The 25746-nt window shown below is 37.8% G+C and overlaps 1 protein-coding gene across 1 annotated transcript in view; it reads left to right on the top strand.

Annotated features, from left to right (window-relative positions):
- msi1a (musashi RNA binding protein 1a) overlaps positions 1 to 23882 on the top strand; it is a 38568-nt gene extending 14686 nt beyond the window's left edge. The window contains exon 6 of the mRNA XM_026226794.1: positions 23238 to 23882. Within this exon, the coding sequence (XP_026082579.1) occupies positions 23238 to 23309 (72 nt within the window). The 3' untranslated portion in view covers positions 23310 to 23882. The remainder of the gene's footprint in view (positions 1 to 23237) is intronic.
- Positions 23883 to 25746: the final 1864 nt, after the last annotated feature.

The raw sequence follows: 25746 nt of genomic DNA, 5'->3' as shown, positions 1-25746 counted from the left end.
GCCCTGTCTTCCCCTCTTGTAAAGCCTGGTGACTGAAAGCATGGCTGGTGTGTTCACATGCTTGAGAACTATAGAGGAGAGCTCAGTACCGCTGTGACTGGCCCAGCACTAACTGCTGTTGAGTGACACTAATGAGGAGAACAGGCATGCAGGAAAGAGAAGGAAACAGGCTCTTCACGACATGGCCATCGACAAAACCCCTTTAAGATCTCACCACACACTGCAATCTTTCCCAAGACCCCTCATCCCCCCAGACTTCCTTTCGCAAAAAGACATCTCTAAATTAGCAAGGCTTGGAGAACATGGTTCTTTTCCTTTGATTTGTTTTGATTAGCAGGATGTGAGGGATCTAATTGAATCCTGTTCTAGAGAGTATTGCAACAGGCCTCACATCGAACCGAAAGAACAGGGAAAATACTGAGACAGGGGTCAAAATGTATTCTGCACTTGCAAATTTGAATCTGAAGCTGTCTGTGGTTGAACTTGTTTTTACGTTAGATGTGCAGACATGATGAGGGCGAATCTCTGTGCCAACTTCTACATTAACATTCCATGAATAGAAAATAATTTTGGTGTTGCATTGTCTGTATGTATATGAATTTATGTATAACTGTATGCAGTTTTTTCCCAGTTAAATTTTCCGATTATGATTTTCTGAAGTGCTCCTTTTATTGGCTATTTATTGAAAAAAAAAGAATCATTCATTTTATGTAATTTTCACAATTTGTTTTTGAGTTTCAAGCCCTATTTTGTCTAGGGATGCACGATAATATCGGCACAACATCGGTATCGGCCGATAAAAGCTTAAAATGACCATTATCGGTATCGGCCGATATTAATATTTCTGCCGATGAGCCAAACCGATATTCTCCAAGTGAATTAATTGACCTGTTTTTCAGGTGTGAATGTCTGTCTACATTTGTAAAATAATACATTTATGGTAGAATCAGTACAGAAGAGATACATGGATTTCTCTTCAGTAAAATAAAAGTTTAAATATATCAGGCGAAAATGTTTATATATATCGGTATCGGTATCGGCATCGGCCAAAATTATTTTGAAAATATCGGCATATCGAATATCGGCCAAAATCTAATATCGTGCATCCCTAATTTTGTCCCCTATTCATGGAAATTGGCAGTAAATATTTATGTTGGCTGTTTTGGTGTTCTTCCTTCCTCATTTGTTCAGGCTCACTGCCTATTCAGAAGTAAACCGATGCACACAGGCCTTTCACAAATGGCCTAATCAATAGCAAATCTTTGTCTTTCTTTTGTAACTGTATGAAAGTTAAGTAAAAAGTTTATTTTCTGTGTAGCTGTTGTTGTAGACAGTGGCTTGGTGCCAGTTCTAAAAACAGGATTTTTCTTGATATTTCTTTCCAGGTCGCACGGTGACATTAATTCAGTAGAAAAAGTAGCAATAAAACACAGGGTGTTGTGTTCTTCCTCCCAGCTAAAGACACTGTGAGAGCTGAGCCAAATGTGTTTTTTTTTTTTTTTACCTTTCTAACACCAGTGTTTAGCTTGCATATGTATTTGTATATATTTTTAAATGTTTACAGTGACCACCAGGGTGTATGTCCCATTTGATTTCTGATTGTTTTTTATGTCTTAGGTAATTTTTATACATGGTATTAACAAGAGTCTTCAGTGATCACTTGTGTTCAGATTTTTGTGCAGATTTTGAGCCCTGCAGAGTTGTTTTAAAAACTATAATGCATCGAAAAACTGAATGGAAAAGTAATTGGTAATGGTATCCAAAATTGTAATGATTAAACTATTTATAAATTATTTTTATTATTTTTATAAAGAACAGTTTAATTAAAGTTTTTTTTTTTATTGAAACTATTCTGTTAATAAATAGGATTAGGTTTTTCATATTCCATATTTGTGATCTGTGCTGACGAAATGAGTCAGAATGCACACAGGCAAATTTTACATAAAAAAAGTGAATAATGTTGATTTGTCACTATTGAGGTTTTCACAAAAATTTGTTTTATTAAGCATTCATCTAGTTATCCCAATGCTCCAAATAATAATTTAAGATGTTTAATTACCTTTATTTGAACATTTTCTGAGAGGAGAATACACACAATTCCAATAAATATACACACATACACAAAATTACAGTATTTAAGTATTCACGCAAACATAATATGTTAAGTATTAAGTGAACGTTTGGGGAACTGCTGGGGAAAATCAGGTAGATGTAAAGAAGCTGGCTGTAAGCCCTACACTACAAATATTTACACCCGCTGCACCAACTGAAACTACGATCAGGCGCAACTATGCACGGTGTAGACAATGCGTGTCCACGAAGCCTACACAGTCTCCTGCAGTTATAGATAAAGCTGAGACAATGTTCACGCAGCAATGGCTACAACTGCTAATATAAACTGAAACGCTTTAGACATCATAACATGTGAAGCCACCGCGCCATGAATTAATTGAGTAAACATTTCATAACAAGTCCGTGTTTTTATGAGTCTTCCTGCACATTCCTGTGACAGATTTCATCAAGGTTAAGTAAAATATACTGTTATACAATGCTTCTCTCTAGAGTTATTTTTTAGCTGACTATCGAGTTTATGTAGCTACGATGAATGTCTTTCCTGAGGTAATTGTGACATTTGACACGTGGCATTTTCTGTTTTACTGGCATCATTCTGTGGCTTAAAAAACTTTTATAGTTTGTATTTTGTGATAAAATTGACAGAATTTGAAGCTGATAATTTATTTCTGAATAAAAGTAACAAAGCACAGAACTAATTGTGATTTATTGGATGGCAGGCACACTACAAATAGTGAATGGAATTAAATATGTGAAATATTTCAGATATGTTCTTTCTAAACAAAGATGTCAAATGTTTCAGTTTCTTTTAATAATCCCAGTTCAAATGTACTATTTTACTACATAATTATTTCAGTCCACACCGAGCTTCGTGATTGATATCGTTTATCTGGCCCGAAAAGACTAACAGACATGAATTCTAAAAATGAATCATGATTAAGATAAGATTTAGTGCCAGACGTACCACTACGCTGAGATGATGCAACGGGTATAAATTATACGCACAACTTATTTATTTGTAATTAACACACCAAATTGATTTTTACATTTGATTATTTGTTTTCTTACTTGAATGCTTTTGTTTATATGTAAAATAAAAAAAGTTAATGCATTGTTTCTTTCTTAGATATTTATAATAGCAAAGATAAAAATAGCTATATTGTAGCTATATTGTGATTTTATTAATAGTAATTATTATTAAGAAAAGAACTGGAGGAAACTAATGCAGTGTTGCTCAGAGATTTTGCTTTGAAAACTTCAGAAAATATTAAATGTTTTTCTCAAAATTGCTGACTCTATCCACTAAAAACAGGTGTAGCGCATTCATATTTGCCCTCTTTTAAAGCTGTATTTTGGTAGTTGCATGTTTAAAACTCTTGTTTTTCACATTTGCAAATCGTCCCCTTGGAATTATAAGGTTCTATCTGCGTTCTCAGTAGTTTTGAGATATTGAGCTTCAAAGTTTTTGTGTTCCATAGACTTCTGTAGATAGAACCTTTTTGTTTTTTCAATAAAAAATTACCAAAATGTACAAAACTTAAAATAAAACATCACATAATGTAAATAAATTGTCACAGAATAAGAATATGTGAATAACTCAATTTTGACAAAAATGTCAGATAGAACCTTATAATTCCAAGGGGACGAAATGTATTTAGTGCTGATCATCACCCAATATATATTAACACCAAGTTCAAAAGGGTATTTTAATTTTGTCATTTCTCACCTGTTCTTGTGCATAGAAATATTTTGATTTTGTAGCACAGATTGCACATATTGCTGTCTTCATTACATTTGCTTTGTCAGCCCTCAGTTTTATTCGATTTTGATAAAAGTCTTACAAAATAAGACAATACGATATTACTTCAGGCCAGCTTTGACTTTGCCTTAGGCTGTCAGGCCTGGAAGCATGTCAACAGCTCAGACAGGTTATTACACTGTGACAAACTCCGAACAGAGCAACCCAGAGCTTTCATTTAGGGTTTCTCCCAGAGTGGAAGGCTGCCAAGTCTGCCAGAGCCCTTGTAGGAGCAGACAAGCTTCCAAATCCACCCATTCGACGCTGCAGCGTGCTTCTCTTTGATGCTGCGGTTACCTGCCGTGTCCTATGCACAGTACTGATGTAGCACCGAGGCTATCGGCCCACACACTCCACCCTCTGACAGCGGAACTCTCTGCTTCTGCCTGCTGGCTCTCGCTGTCTTTCCCTTTCTGAGACCTCATTCGAACCTGCCTGCTGCATGGAGAGTAGGAGATTTGCAGCGTTGTTTTAACAGCATGTTTATTGTGTTGTCTGTAGGGATGCACATATTTCGGCCAGTATAGACAAATCCATGTTAAAAATCTTTACTATTTTTATTTTAAAAAACACGTAGTAGGTTTTTACAGTGTCATCAATGCAGTGGTCTTTAATTAATTTTAGGCATCACAACATTATAATACACATATTGCCTGATTTGATTTAGATTTATTTGCATTTGTTTTGATTTGATCAGTTAACGTTGCTTAATTTTCTCTTGTAGCCATGCTACAACAATATTGCAAAATAATTTTAAGTTAAAGTGTATATTTTATATATTATATTCTTTATTTATTCAGTCACTGAAACTTGATTCCACTCTGTAGATTAAAAAAATGAACAGATCCAGACCGGATGGTTTGATACCAATACATTTCAATAAGTCGCAAGTATCTGCTGATAACCAGTGTGGTCCCACATATCATGCATTTAAATAAAAACTATTTAAGGAAAACTATTTACTGCATGTTTTTGACCCTTTGACCTTTATGAACAGACTGCAGTTAAAAACATTTTTCTCCCTGCATTGTTACTTCTTTGACTTGTCAGATATTGAAATTTCTGACAACTGTGGAAGCTGTGCTTGCCTCGTTCACTGTTCGCTTCTCTCTTGGTTTGTGAAATGAGCAGTCTATGCAATCAGTGCAGTGCTATGGTACTCGTCGAAGCTCTTCTGACCTGCCGTGTGTATGTCCTTGTTCAATGATTGTCCTTCAGTTCACTGCAGTGCTCAGCTCCTCTCCTCCACACAGATCGGCCACTTATCTGACCAGGTGGCTGATATGTTTTTCTTTCCCTTTCTTTTCATTTATCCCTCTTCTTTTTTCGCTCATTGTTTTTAGCATCCTGCTGCAAGGGCACCTTTTTTACTTTCCACTCAGAAACACTTGGATTGCTCTCTCATGACTTTTCATGTCATGTCTTTTCGTCACTCTCTATCACACATTTATTTTTTTTTATTTATTTTTTTTGTCCCACATACAGTGCACAAACCAATACAATTTACAGGGATGATAGAATTTGTACCTTATAGAACTGGTTTTGTTTCAGGAAATCAGAAGGCAACCTTAATAGAGCCACAATTGTTTATTGTACAAAATAAATATTGTTGAAATTACTAATTGAAATATTTTGATGCTACCATGAACTGCATAGGCCTAACAAATTGAGAAATGATTAACATTTCAATTGGCTGAATTGGAAAATTTAGTATTTTGGTTTCTGTCTTGAATTTCAATAGCTTCATGCTCAAGCCTGCTACTCGCCACAAAACTGATTGTGGTCTGCTCAAAGTAGTTTACCCTCTTTTCAGTGAATCTGTAAATTAATGTAGTCTGGCTCATATTTCTGTTTACCTTGCGTAATTTTGTTCAAGGTTTTTGAGGATGAAGACATGTCAGGCCAACCAAGCATATTGGCATTTTTGTAATTTGGCTAGTTTTTACTAGACAGGTGTACTGTATACAGTTTTTTTTATTTTTATTATTATTAGATGTACACAAATTTCTCCTTGCTTTTGAATCTGACAAGCCTGTTTATTTTACCATCTGAACTGTGGTTAAATATAGTTTAGTATTATTATTCCATTATTGTTAATTCCATACTGGCCTCCCTTTTTTGGGAGTTGAAAACCAATAGAGCACCTTACTGAGGTCCCTATTTAGTTCTGTAAAAGGTACAAAAAGGTATTAATACACTTATCCAGATCTTTTTGTTTTGTCCTGTGGTGTAGGTCAGGGAAGCAGGAGCATCTATTAGCTGCAGTATGTGTATGACTGTCAGGCCCAAGCCTTTTATATTGGCTTCGAATGTGACTAGTTACGGACACCCCCCTCAGAGGCGACGCCTCCTTTGGTTGCATTCTCTCCGCCCTCTGGTTAGCTGGAACCTTTGCTACCGCATGATAAATCTGATGCTAAATTTAGAGGCTGTTTTTCTCGCATGGAGAGAGAGATTACTGGCAAAGAGAGAGTGAAAGACAGAGTAAGAGAGTGTGTTTGAGTGTCGCAGGCTTGCTATCTACAACAAATCCATTTGCAAAGAGACAAGTGTGTTGTGTGTGTGTGTGTTTTCCCCCCACTTGAGGGCTATTGTTGTCACTAATTTTCCATTGTGTGATTTATTTAGTTGTTTTAGCTGTATTGTTGCTTTATTTAGTTCACTTCCATTTAGGAGCACAGAATGTTGGCCAGGCCTTTATAGTATGCATTTTTTTCTTTTGCAAATCCCATCAGTGAGTTCAATTACACCTTGTCTTCTTTAAAAAGACAAAGTTTAAGTGGCTTTTTGTAACTGATTGGATTCCAATTGGTCCTTTTAGTCGACTTTTTCTGTATATGTGATTGAACTAAACTTTAATCTTGCATGCCCAGGTTTACTAAGCATTTTTTCTCTTACTTGTTTGTTTGACAGTAACAGTTCAGTTATGTAACGGTGAACTTGCAAAAGCTTGGGCTGCATATGCAGACGCAATCCCTACTTCAGGTTTTAGCTTATTCCATTCACTATCAAGTCCCTGAGAAACCACTTACCTTGATTTTCCACGCTACTGCTGTGGGATTTAATTTGATCTTTAAAAGCAGATGGCATGCCAGCTACATCTAAAAACAAAACAAGTGCAGTCTTCCTTTCATATTGACAAAAGACACAAATACACTTAGCGTTGCATGTAAGGCACTGCACGAATCGAAGCATCAAATGAAATTAGCCTTGAGCTCAACTGGTTAGCAACAGCTGTTAGCTTCAACAGATGCACGCTAGGCTTTTGATGTAGCAAGAGAGGGTAAAGGCTAAAGGGCAATGCTGGGTCTCTGTGAAGTGTGCAGGGAGAATGAAACTTGTTGGGGACATTTTTCTAATGCTGATACAGCTGAAACAGCAGGAGGGACAGTGCGCTTGAGGACTGACTTGCTTTACTCCCCTGTCGCTACACAGACGCCAAAACAAACTTGCACCTTTTCAAGACTCAGTCAGTGTGCTGTGCTCTAATTCACAGGGGTCTCAGCTGACCTATTTCATAGCAAACTGTGTACGGCTGCAGTCGTTTCAAGGGATTATTCACCCAAAAATGAAAATCTGTCATCATTTACTCACCATAATGTTTTTCTAAAGCAGCATGACTTTCTTTTTTGCATGGAACACAAAAGGAGTAATCTTGAATATATATGTTTATGTATATTTGATTAAAAAAATACAGTAAAATGGTAACATCTTATTGCTATATTGCTATTTTTGAAGTACCTGTTTTTTTTCTTTTTGTAATTAGGGGCCATAATAATAATAAAGCTTTATTATTCTTTTTGAATGGGAGTCAACGTATGAAATGACATATGAAAATGATGAAATTTGGCATATTGTAGTGGTGGTCATGAACCGTGATCTGACCAACTTTGTGGTCCAAAAGACCAACTCTATTCCACTGACAAGCTGCGCAAAACATGCACAAAATATGATTGTGGTTTGGCGCAGCTTGTCAGTAAACAATGGCTCTGTGTGGTTAATGCTGCTCCTTGTGAAATCATGCACATATAGAGATTAAATATCGCATGTGATTTATCATGCAGCCCTATTTTGCCCCTAAATGCTGTTTTTGCTGTTCAGGCTCTGCATTACCTTTGCTGCCCATGCTCGCAACTGATTTTTTTCCAATCTTCAGTGTCACATGATACTTCAGAAATCATAATACACATGCATGGTAGTGTATTTATTATAAACAACTTTATATTTACAATTAATACAGTTCCTTTACGACAATTTCATTTAAGACTGGAAGAATGATGTTGCACATTTATAACACTGATTCATAACAGTTTTTAAACACTGAGGTTTTTGCCCCACATTGCTTTGAATATTACATTAACTATTTTATTTTATAAACTAGCAGAGCTCAAATAATCCCTTATTCAGCATTAGATTTTTATTTGGAATTCTCAGCCCAACTGTCATCACATTTTCCTCTTGGTTTTTAAAATAAATCTCCTGCAGGCCCTCTTCTCTGGTGAACTTACAGAGGCCCATTAGGAGTGTCACCCTGTTGGAGTTGCAAATGGTGCAGGCTTTTATTTTTGGCCCTGTCCTGGCTGATGTGTTCTGTTCTGAGACTGCTAGCTCTAGGATATTGATAGGTTTCGCTCTCTCTCTCTCTCTCTCTCTCTCTCTCGCTCCCTTTCTCTCACTCACGCTCCAAAACACAACAGCACATACAGACTCACACATGCATTTGTGTTATAGGCAAATATGGGAAGGCATTGATTGAATGAGCAATTTTTTCTTCTTCTCTTCACTTTTGTTGTATCTGGATTTAAACACTGCAAACTGTGTATAGCTGAATAATAAAGTTATTCAAATTTAAGCAGCATCATACTTATATAAGCACTATAAATCTATAAATTGCCAATTTAATGAATTATACATGAAAAAGTATGCAATGTGAAAGAAAATATAGACACTTTTGAGAAGGCATATTTGTTATTAATTATATGGACATCACATCTAAAAAATGTTCGCTGTGGCACAGAGGGCCAAGTGTTGTGCTTTCCAGCAGCACTAATTACTCAAAGACCATGATGCAGTGATACAATAAATCACAATCATTTATCTGTGGCTACTGTCTGTGATGAATAATTAAGGTAGTTATTAGTTAAATGAACAGCACATTAATTACCCATAGGCCTCAGTCGTTAAAGGTTGCGTCTCGCTGAAAATGAAGGCAGCTCTTGGGTAGTGGTTCCTTTGGTATTGATGTATTATGTCTGGAGCTCGTGTTCTAGGCTTCAGGTCTTTAACCTCTTCAGTTAGAGGAGTTCAGAGTGAAATGTGTGGCTTGTTGGTAGTCGGCAGAATAATTAGCAATCAATTATGAATGAAATGGAGCCTCTGAACATAGAGGCCTTCCCATCTCTACATCAAATTGTAATTATCAGTGATAAGCAGCCGTGAGAGTCCAGTGGAAATCTCTGATGTGTTTCACAGGTTGTTACAGTAGCTGCAATCCTTGGGTCCTTGGGAGATTCTTTACTCAGATGATTTTAACAATAAATGGTTTATTAAATCAGACTTGTTTTCTAATACAATAGCAAGCATCAATTTTGTCATGCGGCATTTTAAACTAAGGGCTACTGGATGTTTAAATGATGAGGGGGAAGTGCTTTGATATGTCCCAGCCCAGCTACATTCATTAGCCTGGATGCTGAAATAAAAAAAAATAAACGGCTAATAATGCATTATAGGAGGAGAACTGAAGGTTATATAGGGGTCTGCTCACTTCTTTATCAGTTCTCTGGGCCTGGAGGTGTACAATATCAAGCTCCCTGCAGTGCGCATGGGCCATGTGACTGTGGTTGCTACATTACGGTGTTCGACTAGGTATACTCCCCTAATGGGAAGACCCTTGGAGTAAATAAGTGCCACATCAAGTCAGTTAACAATCAAAGCTGATTCCTGTAAATATCAGCCAAGATCTGAAATCTCTAAGTCTGAATGCAGAGGATACACTTAATAGTATTAAATGTGAGAAGGAATGGTGAATATACACTTGGCTCAAGTCAGAGTGGTTTCTTAAATAATAACATCATTAAAGGAAACGCATCATCATTCTAAAGCAATCATAAGAGCTGTTTTAGCTCCTTGTAATGCTGAGATATGACACCCATACCGGGAAGTCCTTGGTGGATGGTCAATGCATTGTGTGTAATGGGAAAGTTATGAGGATAAATGTCTGAGGAAGAGTGGGCTAGTGCAGGAGAATAAAGATATAATGTTGCCACTGACCATACAGCTCGGATGTAAATGTCTGCTTGAGAGCAGTTATCCATCCATCCATTCTTCTGGCACAATTTTAACCACGGCTTCGCTGTTGAGTCGAGGGCAGCTGATGCCTGGGGCACTTTGATCAGTGTCATAGGTGAACAATTATAACTAATGGGTTTTTACCTTCAGGGTTCTACAAGTTTGGTAACAATAGACAGAGTAAATGATTATATGGAAGTGTGAGGAGCTGGAATTGTGCTTTCTTAAATGGTCACTCAGTATTCACTGTTCAGAGTTCACTGATGCAGTGAAAGGAGAGAGTTTTGCAAAATGCTTTGTATGCAATGGAAATTTGGTGCATACTACTAAGTAAACACGCTACTTTTTTGGACTGGGATCTTCTGCTGGTCTTAAATAAGGAACAGCTAACATCAGGTAATAGCTGCAGCATAACAATACCATTTATGTTGTATGTACTCATTACTATGTGCATTTAATTAATTTGATCAAATTTTTTTCTATTCTACTTCAACTTCCAATTTGTATATATTTTTTTTTTTATAAATATTTTTAACTGTTACATAATAAAGTCACTTTAAAACCAACTGGCTGAAGATGCAGGAATAAATTTCATTGTTTATTAAAATGCGTTCTCAAATTTCCAAATGTTCTATATTTTGTTATAAATATATTTCAAAGAATATATATATCATAATATATGTTATGAATCTTAATGAATTTTATCAAGTTGATACATTTTAATAACTAAGTACATCAGAGCCTATTTCTGATCATCTAAAAATGCTAAATTAAATTGTTGTTGGTATAAACATTTGTTTTCAAGTTCTAGGATGTAAGAGACTAAGAGTAGAGTACCCATCTAAAACTTCCATATTCATGCTTGTAGGATGATTTTGCAGCATTATCATCACAGTGCATATATTTGTGTCTTCATCCATGCCCCTCTCTCCATTCTTAGAGATCCCTGCTGTGCCAATGTTCCCCACAGCTGTGGCCCCTCTGCCCTGCAGTAGATTTGGGCCTGCTGGCCCTCTCTTAATGGCTGTGAGCATTAGGGGAGATGGGCCGCTTGGGGAGTACTTGTTTGTTGATTGGCGACAGAAGGGCAACCATTGTTTTCACAGCTGCCTTGATCGAGGTTTCAATGTTTTTGATTTGACCTTGGGGAGTCAGGGACGTTTGATGCGTCCTCCAAATGTAGACATGGCCAGGCCAAATACGGCCTGCTGTCCTTTATTACTCACTTAGAAGTGGACAGCGTGGCCAAAATCTTCACATCATGATATCATTTTTGGTGGAAACTCAAGTTTTGTATGTTTATATAGAATATATATGTAATATCTATTCTCTGTAATCTAGTGACTTAATTTTATATATTGGAACTTGATGGATGCAATCAAAAGATAAGATAATTCTTAAATAAGTCTGGGATCAGTGTAAAACAAAGATCGTAGGTTGGGATGACTGTCACGCACAAACAGAACCAAAACTCAAAATAAAAGTCCAGGCCTGGTCCTCTCTCGTCTTTCATTGCTCCTCCTTTTATCCTTCCGGAGCTCTTCCGTGGGACTAGAGAACAGTGAGGGGTGCAGGTGTCACACATTATCATTAACTCCACTGGCCTCACTCTGTTCCCATGGCTCTTGACCCAGCTCCTCTCATCACACAGTGCAGAAACTGCTTCACATTATGTAAGCACTGAGTTGAAAACAACATTCATAGCAGCAGGGCTCAATGCTAAGGATTTCTTTCTATTGGCCCAGTTCAAATTATTACTCGGGCATCATAGACATAGCTGTCTGTGTGTGTGCTGTTCACACAGAACACAGTGTGCGAGTACTGAATGGAAACGACTTTCTGGAATGCCTTGAAATTGTTAATATTTTTAATTAGTAAGGCTTAAAAACTGATGCAAATGATAAAAATTTTGGATGACAATGCAGTGGCCCGATTGGGCGAGTGACAAATCAGTCAACTGTCCCTAGCTTTCACACGGGCCCTGGGCCATCGGGCAGTCCTTATTCTCGAGCCCTGTTAGCTGTAATACATTAAATATGATTTGATTCCATATTTTAAGCCATCAGTTCTGTTTTAATGCTGAAAATTGAGATTAACAAATTAAAACTGGTTGTGTTTCTTAATGCAGTGTGTCTAAACTAAATTGCTCTGATTTAAAAAAAATGAATCTACACTTGTTTTTAGCCAAAAGGCTGAGAAGCTATAATACACACTGAATCTATAATGGAAGTGCTCAGTTTGCTTATCAGATTTGTAAAAGTTGCATCACATATAGAACGTAGTATAAAAAATGGTACAGCAGAATCTCTACCATTGCACATTATAATCAGTCATACCACCCAGACACTTCTTTTCTACTCTTGTACATTTTGCTTTGAGAGATGCATGTAATCCAGTATTGGAGCTTGAGCAGAAATGTGGTTTACTGTGCATGTTGCTGGGGTGGATGTAATATAAAAGCTCTTTACAGCCCAAATTCCAGCTCAGAACTCTTCCGTTTTGAACAGAGCAAACAAACAACAGCACACTATCCTGATTCAGGCCTAAATTGGTAAACAACCAAGTTCAGTTGTGCTTGTTCTATTGAAGTAGACACCCTACTGAGCGCTCCTGACTGAACCTGAAAGTTTAGGAACTCTTCGTCTCCTCCAGCAACCATTGCTTTTGTTTGATCAAACCTTGAAAAGCTACAATGAATGTACAGTTTCAGAGCGAACTCATATTCTCCAATTTGGCCTGAAAGCATTTGATAGGTTTAATTTTTTTATACAGCTACCGCAAAACCTTTTGGTTTGTGCATTTTTCTACAGTTTTATCAAATAGGAAATTCCCGTCTCACCCCTACATCTGTCTTTTTTTTTGTGTTTTACAGCTTCAGTTTTCATGCCGTCTCGCAGCACATGCCGCACGTCTTCCCAAATCCCAGCTCTTAGCTGCTTGCCATGAAAACCACTCTCAAAGTCCCGTCCCTTTCCTCACACAAGCTTTTATTTGAACATGCTTTAACCATTCATCAGAGTGCGAATCCAGAGATCACAGCCTCTCTCTAAGGACATAAAGGGGAAGTTTACTTGGGGAAACATCAGCAGATATAAAAAAAAAGAACGAAAAATAGACACCGACACTTGAACTTATGATTGACACCTTTGACAAGGTTTGAGTCGAGTTGACTTTGTGCATCCATAACCATAAAATATATTGAACAGTTACTGCTGTGTTTATGAGCGCATAGCTCAGAGAGGCGGCTGTCCTCAGAGTTGCACCATTGAGTAACGCAGCAAAGATTAATAGCCTGCAAAAGACAGTAAATGATACTTGATTTATGGCTCATTATATACGCTGCTGTGCGGCTCATAGTATTACATACTGGGCTTTTAATACTGCCTTGTCTATCAAAAGAGCCAGGCTTATGAATACAGGATCTGAGAAATTACACAAAAGTAATTAAAATTGAAAGACCACCGCTTTATAAATGATCTGACCGTTATTTTGGCCCACCTGTGGTTCTTTTGCAGACAGTATTACTGGCATTCGAGGGACGGTTGCAAGAGATTACAAGGGAGTGATAAACTAAATAAAGGTGTATTTTCCTGTTGTATTTATAAATGGAGGCTGACAGGGTTTTAGTCACTCTGCCATTTATGTGGTGCCAAAATAGAGGAAACAACTTTTATTACAGGACACATTTTAAGGTCTCAATGAAAAATGTTTTTTAATTCTTTTTTTGGCTAGGGAAGTAGCTTATTTCTCATGGGCGATTATAGTTGTTCGACTGTGTTTTTTATGTGTGCAATAAATGTCCTCACAATTCATTGATGCATGAATTTCAACATAACCGTGTAACTGACGCAAACACTTGAAGAGAGATAAAAATGATTTAAAATGATCACGTCTTTGGTATTAATCATCCAGTCGCATTATAAAAATTGCCAAAGAACCGTCGAAGAGCCTGAGCCTGTCCCTCTTGGCTCAGCAGTCTATTTTAAGAAGACCCTGGTTGTGAAGCAACACTCTCCCTGATGTATCCTTTTGTCCACAACCAGTCATTACTGCCACTGTCACCCTCTGAGAGCTGTTCACTCCCTCCACACCAGGGTTAAGGGCTAGACTACTTTTGACCCACAGAGCGTGTGCTCGCAATGGTTGATAGGTGATGATCCTAAACTGGTGGCAGACCATTTTCACTGGTTGCTATCTCACCCTTGAAATGTGAAATCTCATCTCACCCACATTTTTTAAGGCATTCTTTGCCCAAGCTCTAGTGATTCCTGAAATCTGTGTCTAGGGCTTCAGGTTGGGCTGTAAAACCCTCATCCTTAGTATGTTTCTGCTCCTAGTGCTTTTTTCTGGAGGCTGTTAGGATGTGTGAGGCTTTAGCAGAGATGATGGCTAAGTGATGTGGGGTGTACAGAGACCTGTGAACTTGGCTCTTCCTTCTTTTTTTCATTTCTTTTTTACCTTTATTTATTTCTAATGCTGAATTGTCAAAAGTTTATACACAAGCACATCTATTATTATTAGTGCTACACAATTAATTAAATCTCTAATCACGATTACAATTATGGATGCCACAATTAAGTAATCGTTCAAAGCGGCAATTAATCATTCAAAGTCCACTTATGTTATTTTTGCGTGCTTAAGATGTTTTTTTTCCCGACATGTTATCTTAAGGGTTTTTCCTATTATTTGAATTTTTGATTTGTTATAACATAATACCATTCATATTTTTACTTTTTTATAATTTAAAGAAGGAACCAATCTGATGTATAGTTGACATTTGATCTTAATACTATAGAAAAGCACAAAAAATGTTCAGCTTGTTTATTTTCATATAAAAATATGGCATGCAGTTGCATCAAACAATGGTATAAACATCATTCACTTGTGATAATCAATTAATCATCGCAATTACAATTTCTAGGGAATAAATGCATAATCATGCATCCCTAATTATTATATTGTATTATCTAAATGTGTGGGGTCAGTAATCGTTTTTAGTGTAAATCAGTACTTTTATTCAGCAAGACTGCATTAAATGTTCAAAAGTGACATTAATGACATTTACAGAGTTTCAAATAATTGCTGTTCTTTTGAACTTTCCACTTATTATAGAATCTTGATAAAAAATCGATCATGGTTTTTACAGAATACTCTTTTCAACATTGATAATAATAAGAAATGTTTCTCAAGCATCAAATCAGCATATTAGAATGATTTTTGAAGGATCATGTGACATTGAGGACTGGTAATGGCTGCTGAAAATTCAGCTTTGATCACAGGAATAAATTACAAATATATTAAAATCTAAAACAGCCAATTTAAATTGCAATAATAATATTTCACAGTATTCTTTAACTGTATTTTGATTAAATGATTAATTTATTAATATATATATTTTATTTTATGTGAAAATTTTGACTTACAAACTTTTTAACTTGATCTTTTACTGTGCTTTAGTTCTTAAATGCTTTGAGTCAAAAAAAGAAACTGAGCTAGTGAGAATCTTGAGTCGTTTTTGCAACACGAGCTCCTAATTCGCGTGTTTACTCTGCCTTGATTTGGATGATTCTCAGCTATTGTCTGTCTCACATTTTTGACATTTAGTGGGTGCTTGATAGCTTTTCTTTTTCACTTCCTTTGGATGAGGTGACTGAGGGGAAGGCTCCCTACTGTGCTTCTAGCTGATGTCTCTGTCTCTCTTTCTCTCGCATGCTGTTAGTGGAATCAAGGGCAATGCCACAGATGAGGAGGAGACATGCTAAAAGTAGCCGCCACTGATCACTGAGAGTGAAAGTGGAGTACCCCCCATGTACCTTTAATCTCACTCACTTGTTCTCTCTCACTCTATCCCTAGCTCTCTCTCTCTTTCTATCCTCTGAATTTGATTACAGTTCTCCAGTAGTTACAGAGCATGCGGTGGAGACCAGGTCTGCAATGGGCTGCATTTACTCTCTGCTGAAAAAAAAACAAAAAAACATTTTAAACTAGTAGCTGTGTGCAAGCTGGTCTTTAACTAGTTGAAGTTTGTCATTATGGTAGTCCAAGCTGGTCATAAGCTGGTTAACCAGCTACCAAGATGGTCTGGAACTGCTACAAACCAGCTACCAGTTAAGGCTAGATTTTCCCCATAGGACTCTCTCCCAGTTCTCTTCCTGTGGCTCTTCGGTCTAACCACACATCCTGAGGGATGCAAGGTTCTCCAGCCTTAAACTTGAGGACTACTATGTGTTTGTACAAGCCACAGGCATCACTTTAGCCAGACTGAAAAAAGCAGACTCTCTTGGTTGGCATTTCTTAGCCTTTATTGCCTGACGAACAATAGCCAACTTCTTTAAAAGGATTTACAATGCAGCCTCCGACTTAATACTTACAAGTTGAGGATAGCGAATGGACCATTTTAATCAGGCTGTCCTTTTTTATAATTGTTTTATTTAGCATTTTTTGAGCAGGTCATTATTTAATTTGTCCTTGTCTTGGACTGGGTTTGTGGCTAATCAGAGTTATCCATGGTGCTCTTCAAATTTATTCTCCTCAGCAGTGCACAGGCATTTGTCACTTTAAGTAAAATGCTAATGTGGAATAGTAAAATGAGAGATTGTAGGGCTGTCGTATTCTGCCAGTCCATTATCATTAGGTTGGAATGCTTTTCGATTTTCTCTGTCAGTTCATTTAGTTCTGCATAATAACAAATAGACAGCTTTTCCTGTGATTTCACAATGGCGGCGCTACTTCAAAAACAGCTGGGGGAAGATTTACAACCTATGTTTACCAGTTACATTATGCTTTCCCTTTCACCTATTACTTTCTCTGACTTTCAGTGGCAAAAGAAGCCAACAAAATGGATCTCGAACAAATTGTACCAGTTCATTCGAAAGCTAAAGCTGAGAGAGAGCATGGTGATAGCTCATGATTTATTCAGTAATTGTCAATGTTATTTATTTAAACTGTCATAGCATTACCCCAAGTCACGGGATTTGCTATGTGAATGTTGCAGCTAACTGTAAAGTTGTCTGTCTGTGTTATGCGTCTGACGATGCGACTCAATCAGTGTTTCTGTGCATTCTGACATGCCTCTGCCAAAGATCGCAGAGTTCCCCCATTCAGCTACCTTCATTTTCCTGTCTACAAAATATACGAAATGAACCAAAATGACTGCTGGTTCTTCCTGCATGATTGGCCTTTTTCTTGATTTTCTCAACCAGAACCAGATTTTACTGCTCGGAATAATCTTTGTCCTCCAAGAAAGATGAAGTGTAAACATATATTACTTTTCTGAAATAAGCAAAGGGATATGTTAATTCAGCATGAAAATAAAATTCACAATATTTGCTTTATATATATATATATATATATATATATATATATATATATATATATATAATTTAATATTTGATTAAATAAATCCAGCCCTTATCATAATCCATTCATTTCCCAGTATGCCCTTTTTTTCAGTTTAATTCTTATAATTTTTTAGCTTGTAAACAAGCCTGGCCACACAGTATAACCTCTAACTTTTAAGGTTCATAAAGGTTTATAGGCTGATGAATGTTGGTGTAAGACTGAGTATAGTGCTGTGACCAGCAGGTGAAATGAAGCCGCCTGGAGGCTTGCAGAGAACTTACTGGCTGTCTGTGCTGTAGTGCTTGCTGGTTAACCTCTTCCATGCCTGGAAACCAGAAGTCTACTATAGGAGTTAATTGAACACAGCTTTACTGTAGTCACATTAAAACCAAGGAGGAAGAGAGTGGGGTGAGAGCAGGCAGAGGGAGTCCAGAGGTTTAGCTCATATAAAACGGTTTCTGTCTTACACACAACAATCCGAGGTTGAGCTTTCCACTTTTTACATAGCAATTATATGTTTGTCAGCCCACATTATATTGGTGGGTGCTCATTTCTAGTTGGCCTTCCTGTTTGCATGAATACATGAAAGGCCGCAGGAGAGGCTCTGCAGAATTCAGCTAGTATATTAGCTAAGTGATTCCTGTTAGTCACATCTGCTTCTCAAATCAATGTCTGCAAGGCACTGCGGAGTGACCTGTGCCATTGAAGCATCAATACACCTCTGTGCCTGCTTAGCATCTGATCTGGCCTGTGCCTGCTTGGCAGCTCGCTCAGTGTCTTAGTGAGATTAAAATGGGGATCATGTTTGAGTTTGCTTCAGCAGGGAGGAGACTTCAGGTGACCTGTGTCACCTTTCTCAGGCAGTTATAAACTTGATTTTACATGGCTTCATCTAAAATGCTGATAGGTTTTCTCTCTCCCATAACACAAAGTATGAGGCAAATTCTTCTTTCTGGGGATGTTATGCTGTTGATTCTGGTGTCGCTCTTGTAGTGTAGACATTTAATAACAGAACTTTGTCAGGCTAGACACAAAATTTAATTTGACGAGAATAAAAATAAGGCTCTGAGGGATAGAAGTACAGTATAATCTGTTCACCATGTCATAGTGTTATGTACACAGTTGTCAATCATTCGACTGATGAAACATTGAAAATGCAATGCATCATGCATTTTTAGTGGAATGGGAAAACATTTCTGGAAAACATTGGTTGTGAAGATTAGATATGACAAAGTACCATAGTCAGCATTTACAACCCATTTTATTTCAGGATTTTTAGCAGGAAACAAGATGTGAAGATAATGTGTAAATATAATGACATAAATGAACCCAAAAGTTAAGGTAATAATAATTATTTTATTATTGAAATGCTCAAGTGTGTAACTTTTTATAAATAAAATTTATTAAATTGTTGCTGCATATCGGTTAATGGACAATAAATCAAAAATCATTTGTATTGGTAAAAATAAATAAATAAGTGTGGGATGGGATAAAATAAAATAAAACATGGGAATGGACTTGATTTTATTCAGATTGACTGGTTAAATTAATTGGATTGTGAAAAGGGGTCTCTATGACAGGAGAATGGAAGAGTTAAACCAAAGATGTAAGGAAATTTCTGAAATTAAATAAATGTTTTATTTAATTTTGACTTAAAATAAACATACAACCCTCTTTTTGACTGAGGTGGAAAACTTGCATGAGTTTAGCATACTATATCCATCTGTGTTACTCCGCAACACTGTTGAATATCACCGGTAGAATTTAGAATGGTGATAACTGAGCTTCCCTTAGGTTAGGCTCCCCGCTATGCACTCTCAGCGACTGTAATTGCCGAGGTGATGTTAAAAGCAGCGAACGGCATCCGCTAGGGCTATCATGGCAGTGATGTTGAGGAGCAGCAGGCGTAGTCCTGATCCAGCAGCAGCAGCTGTTGAGAGAGAAGATGAAGGCGGGCGAGTGAGCCATCCACAGGTGCAGTGCGTTAGACGCTTCACAGACAGCTTGCGTTTGTTTTTGCCGTTGTTTTAGTAAGAAATGCTGTGTTTTCAGCTCTGTCAGCCGTCACAACGCTCCGCATCAAAGCCCAAATCACGCCCTTGAAGTTCTCCGAGATGGAGCAGCTCTCAGACAGAGGAGACAACCTCCTCGTTCAGAACTCCTTTTATTTATTTATTTTCATCTTGTTCTCTTCTCTTGCGTGTGGTGTCTGTTCAAAAAGGGAAGGCCTCATACGGGGTTTCTGGCTTAGCCATAAAAGCTAATGGAGCTCAGTGCTTCAAAGGAGCCATAGGCAGAGCTGTTCTCTTTTCCTGGGATCGCTGTGTCGCCAAGGCAAGATTAAAGCTCAGCTGAGGCCGTTGTGGGTCTGGTATGTCCAGGCCATGTCTCCATGTGGGTTCTGGGATATGTCAGGAGGATGAGATGGATGCTAGGTCAGACAACCTGCACCACCTCTGATCTTCCTGGTGTTTGGCTCACTAGCTTTGAAGCTCGTGATGTCTCTCATCTCAGATCACCCATCAAATAAGGGAAATTTATATATATATATATATATATATATATATATATATATATATATATATATATATATATATATATATATATATATATATATATATTATTGAATGTTATAGAATTATAGAATATGTGTAGCCTACTTGAAATTCTAATGCGTGCAATCATTGGTCATCCAGCTTATACGGTTGTAAACTGCAAACATCTGTGGAGATTTCAATTCCTCATCACAGTACATGAGCAAGTGTAGTCCCTTCAGATTAATTAGCTGGAAAAAATGGAGACAAACAAAGAACATGACAAAGAAACACATGGTTAACCATTGAACAACACATCTCGTCATATTTTGCTTGGCAAAAAACAACACTTTTGCATTATGATCTGTGTGTTTGACCCAGATTGTGAGAATGCAGTCGTTTTTGCTGTGCTGTGCTTTGCTGCGTGTGTCCCTTTCTGCTGGACTGAACCTTGAGCTTCAGTGAGCTCAGTGCCAGCCGGTGGTAACTGGAGCCCAAGGTAATTTGCAGACCTTAAACACAGTGCATCCAGTCAATGAATCCCCTGGATTCCATTACCATGTACTGAGTGGCGAGCAACGCTAATTAGCAAGGGATCGAATCATAGTAACCTTCGTACTTGGTTGCCTCTTTCCAGACCAATAACTTTCTGAGGTGCAGCCACAGCTTGCATCCAAAAAATTTATTTCTGTGTTTTTAGATAGTTTTAGATTTTTCAGAATGAAGACTCGTTTCGACAGATTAGTGATGGCATTTAAGGAAATATGACACATTCTACATTATAAAGAAATATATTTAGTGATGCACCAGTATTCAAATTATATATAAATAATTCCCAAAAAATAAATACAAAATAACTATAAATAAATCATTTGTTTATTTGATTTTTATAATCAGTGTACAGGAATATAACATACAGTAACAGATTAAAACTAAGAATGACACACTAAAAATATTTTCATTTTGAGAATTGCTAAAAAATGCATGAATCAGTATTATTAAATTCTAAATGTAATTCTCGAGTACTACAGTATGATGGCAGTAAGATAAAATTTTGCACACAATAAAATATTCCATATCAGCCGATATTGATAAATTAAATATTGAATATAAGCCTATAGCTGATGGGGTGCATTTAATTGAACCCACAACTTTTGCACTGCTAACGCAATGCTCAACCACTGGGCCACAGGAACATCATGGCTCAGTGTTGCTGATATATTGTGCATCCTTAAATACAATTACATTTATTTTTGGATGTGTAGATGAAGTGCTCAATGCATGCATGCTTTCCAAACAGATGCATTTTGTATACTGTTTCTTTATTGCTCCGTGGCACTCTGTCTTTGACATCTGTGTCTAGCAGATAGGACATTTTGGTGTTTGTTGTGCCGTTGCCTCTCTTTTAGCAAGCGTAAAGCCTGACAGTGCATAATGGTGTACATTCCCAGCTCTGCAGTGACTCCAATAATGATGACTGCGGGAAGGGGAAACTAGGTTATTTTAGGCTGTTAGTGTCTCTATCAGAGAACAGTGTCGAGAATTCCTTGTGCTAGAGAGGGTGTTATTTACCCTCCTGTTTACGATATGATTGCCAAGGGGAACAACATATCAGATGTTTCTTAGATAGATCATTTCCAGGGGCAGTGAAGTCAACTTGAGAATTCTTATGGGTTTATCTATTACCTACAGCAGGAAATGTTGATTCGGATAAATGAAAGGTGTCATTGTGTTTGCTCAGAAACGCTACACGCAGAATGTATAATGAGAGCCCATGGGCTAAGTACGAATCGAGTGTCATATCAACCCAAATCTAATCAAAGTCCTCAAAGCCGTTGAACACGTCTGTTGATGAAGGTTGTGCTTTTCAAAGCCAGCTGCCAAGTTCTTTGTGGGCTTGTCGTAGGCAACAGGAGCTGAGAAAATAGACCTGCTGGACTCTGACGTAATCATTTCCACTGCTTTGCCACTTTGAAGTATGGATGCCGTGCTATTTTTGGACTGAATGGGGGAAAAGTGCAAAGAGACTAGGAATAATTGAGCGTGGGGGCTCTGAGTTTTTTTCCTCCCTTTGCTAAATTGGCCAGTTAATTATTATTTTAAGAAAATCGCCTGCTCTGTTGCTGCTGCTTGGATGCGGAGGCCTTACCGCTTCCCTCTTGGGGAGGAGGCAGCGCGGCGGCAGAGACTTATGGGAAGGAGTGGAAAGTCATTAGAATGGGACGTGCTCCGACAGGAGAGGCCCAGGCTTGAATCCCCAGACTGCTCCTCTGATACTTATTTCGTAAGGTCTCCATCAGGGCCCATTTTAAATTATTACTCTGATCTCTCTCTTAAGATGTGCAAAATCATCTCTAGTAATGGGCACATAAATTATGCACACTTCTCAATCCCTGACTAATCTTTTCTTCTCTCTGTCTCTCTCTTTTTCTCTCCATTGTCCCCCACCCAACCGTCTATTTCTCTTATTGGCTCATTTGGTCTTAGGTCTCGGTAGATAAATCCTAGTTGGTCTCAAGTGCGAAGTGAAATGAGGTATTTCAGATCCCCCTCCTTTGGATGACCCTTTTGCCCTTCTCATCATTTTTCTTTCAAGGCTAATAAACGCTGTCAGAAGCGCCTCAGGTCGGGGGGCGGCAAAGGACAATGCTGAAAAATGAACTTTTCCTCTTTTATCAGTGATTTCGCTACCTGCTGATGACCCTGCTGTCCTCGGCTCTCCTTTTACCTGCTCAGATTCACCCCTTTTATTATTAGTGATCTTATTTGAGATTGGAGGGTTTGGGATGGTGTCAGGGTCCTGCTGGTAGCAGCAGTCGGGCCCTTGTCCTCGCTTTGTGACTTTGTCACCACATGGAAAAAAGTACTATGTTTAGCAGCATGTTTGTTGCTGTGCCTTTTTGTATGGGCAAAGCTCTCGCACGTTAATGATTCTGCCACCCTGCTAGACGATGAGGGGGTAAAATGTCCTCTCACTGAAACATGCGGCTGGTGATTACGCTTTTGTGTCCGGGCTCGCATCTGTGTTCCATCTGATGGGTTTAATCCAGCCGACATGCTGCTTGTATTCAGGCTGCTTCTGCTGTGTTGTGGTTTCTTTGCTGTGTACTCAGTTAACCCTAAAATTTCTTTTCACGCTCTCTTTTACTTTGTCTTGTTTTCACCATGTCTTCCTCTTATCCCCCTCCTCCCTTGAGTTATAGGTAACACAATTCCTCCTGTGCTGTCAGAATCCTCTGCTTAGTCTTGGCCTCTCTGTGAAAGGTGCCAGGTAGAGGGGTGGCACCTGGAGAGGAGGCCATGCACTCACGCAGGGGTGCCGTGCTCTCTGTCGTGATGTGGAACCTGTCAATGGAACATATGGCTTTCCCACTAATCAGCACTTCTGCCCAACTCTGCCCATACCTGCTGATTCAACACACATGCACCTTGGCTCCACCCTGGCATACTGTGCTTTAATAAGCAATCTTTATTGTGGCAAGTCAACAATTATGCACTTCATATTCTCACAGTTGGTGTTATTGTGGAGCAGAACTCTTATTCTTGTATTCTTGCTTTAAGTTATTGCCCCCCTCCCCCCCAAAAAAGAAGATCTGTTTAATTTAATTGCAATTTTGTAAAAAATAAAAATACATATCCTATATTTTTTTAAGAGACCCACTAAAATGTAATTCAGTGTAACAATATTGTCAGCCATATTTACCACAAGAATATATTCATGATATATTTAAAGAGTAATTAATTTCATCCCAAATACTAATTAGTTGTAAATATATATATTTTTAATTTGCCACTATCCTAGGTTTTGCCCGTTTGTCAGTAAGAAATGTTTACTCATTTAAAACACAATCAAATTGAATATGCTCCCTTACTCTTTTATATATTGTATTATGTACATGTCAGAATAAGCATGTTGTTTGAATTTTTGCATAAATATTGAGTTACACTAAATGACAATGTAACATTATTTAAACTTTTTACATTGTGTTCTTCAAAAACTTATTTGAAACCTTAAAAGTAGACACTTTACTTCAATTTAATCTGCTTTCTATGGACATAAAATCACTTTTGTAAATTTCTTTTGGTGCAGACTTATCAAAAGAATCTTAATGTCTTTGACCCATATACATACATGCATAACTTACAGTATTGTTCAAAATAATAGCAGTACAATGTGACTAACCAGAATAATCATGGTTTTTCGTATATATTTTTATTGCTACGTGGCAAACAAGTTACCAGTAGGTTCAGTAGATTCTCAGAAAACAAACAAGACCCAGCATTCATGATATGCACGCTCTTAAGGCTGTGCAATTGGGCAATTAGTTGAATTAGTTGAAAGGGGTGTGTTCAAAAAATAGCAGTGTGGCATTCAATCACTGAGGTCATCAATTTTGTGAAAAAACAGGTGTGAATCAGGTGGCCCCTATTTAAGGATGAAGCCAACACTTGTTGAACATGCATTTGAAAGCTGAGGAAAATGGGTCGTTCAAGACATTGTTCAGAAGAACAGCGTACTTTGATTAAAAAGTTGATTAGAGAGGGGAAAACCTATAAAGAAGTGCAAAAAATGATAGGCTGTTCAGCTAAAATGATCTCCAATGCCTTAAAATGGAGAGCAAAACCAGAGAGACGTGGAAGAAAACGGAAGACAACCATCAAAATGGATAGAAGAATAACCAGAATGGCAAAGGCTCAGCCAATGATCACCTCCAGGATGATCAAAGACAGTCTGGAGTTACCTGTAAGTACTGTGACAGTTAGAAGACGTCTGTGTGAAGCTAATCTATTTTCAAGAATCCCCCGCAAAGTCCCTCTGTTAAAAAAAAGGCATGTGCAGAAGAGGTTACAATTTGCCAAAGAACACATCAACTGGCCTAAAGAGAAATGGAGGAACATTTTGTGGACTGATGAGAGTAAAATTGTTCTTTTTGGGTCCAAGGGCCACAGGCAGTTTGTGAGACGACCCCCAAACTCTGAATTCAAGCCACAGTACACAGTGAAGACAGTGAAGCATGGAGGTGCAAGCATCATGATATGGGCATGTTTCTCCTACTATGGTGTTGGGCCTATTTATCGCATACCAGGGATCATGGATCAGTTTGCATATGTTAAAATACTTGAAGAGGTCATGTTGCCCTATGCTGAAGAGGACATGCCCTTGAAATGGTTGTTTCAACAAGACAATGACCCAAAACACACTAGTAAACGGGCAAAGTCTTGGTTCCAAACCAACAAAATTAATGTTATGGAGTGGCCAGCCCAATCTCCAGACCTTAATCCAATTGAGAACTTGTGGGGTGATATCAAAAATGCTGTTTCTGAAGCAAAACCAAGAAATGTGAATGAATTGTGGAATGTTGTTAAAGAATCATGGAGTGGAATAACAGCTGAGAGGTGCCACAAGTTGGTTGACTCCATGCCACACAGATGTCAAGCAGTTTTAAAAAACTGTGGTCATACAACTAAATATTAGTTTAGTGATTCACAGGATTGCTAAATCCCAGAAAAAAAAAATGTTTGTACAAAATAGTTTTGAGTTTGTACAGTCAAAGGTAGACACTGCTATTTTTTTGAACACACCCCTTTCAACTAATTGCCCAATTGCACAGCCTTAAGAGCGTGCATATCATGAATGCTGGGTCTTGTTTGTTTTCTGACAATCTACTGAACCTACTGGTAACTTGTTTGCCACGTAGCAATAAAAAATAC

Source organism: Carassius auratus, chromosome 40 (assembly GCF_003368295.1).
Source record: "Carassius auratus strain Wakin chromosome 40, ASM336829v1, whole genome shotgun sequence".
In the NCBI taxonomy this organism is placed as follows: Eukaryota; Metazoa; Chordata; class Actinopteri; order Cypriniformes; family Cyprinidae; genus Carassius; species Carassius auratus.
Note: the sequence above shows the minus strand (reverse complement) of the source record. Positions and strands in the feature narration are given on the sequence as shown.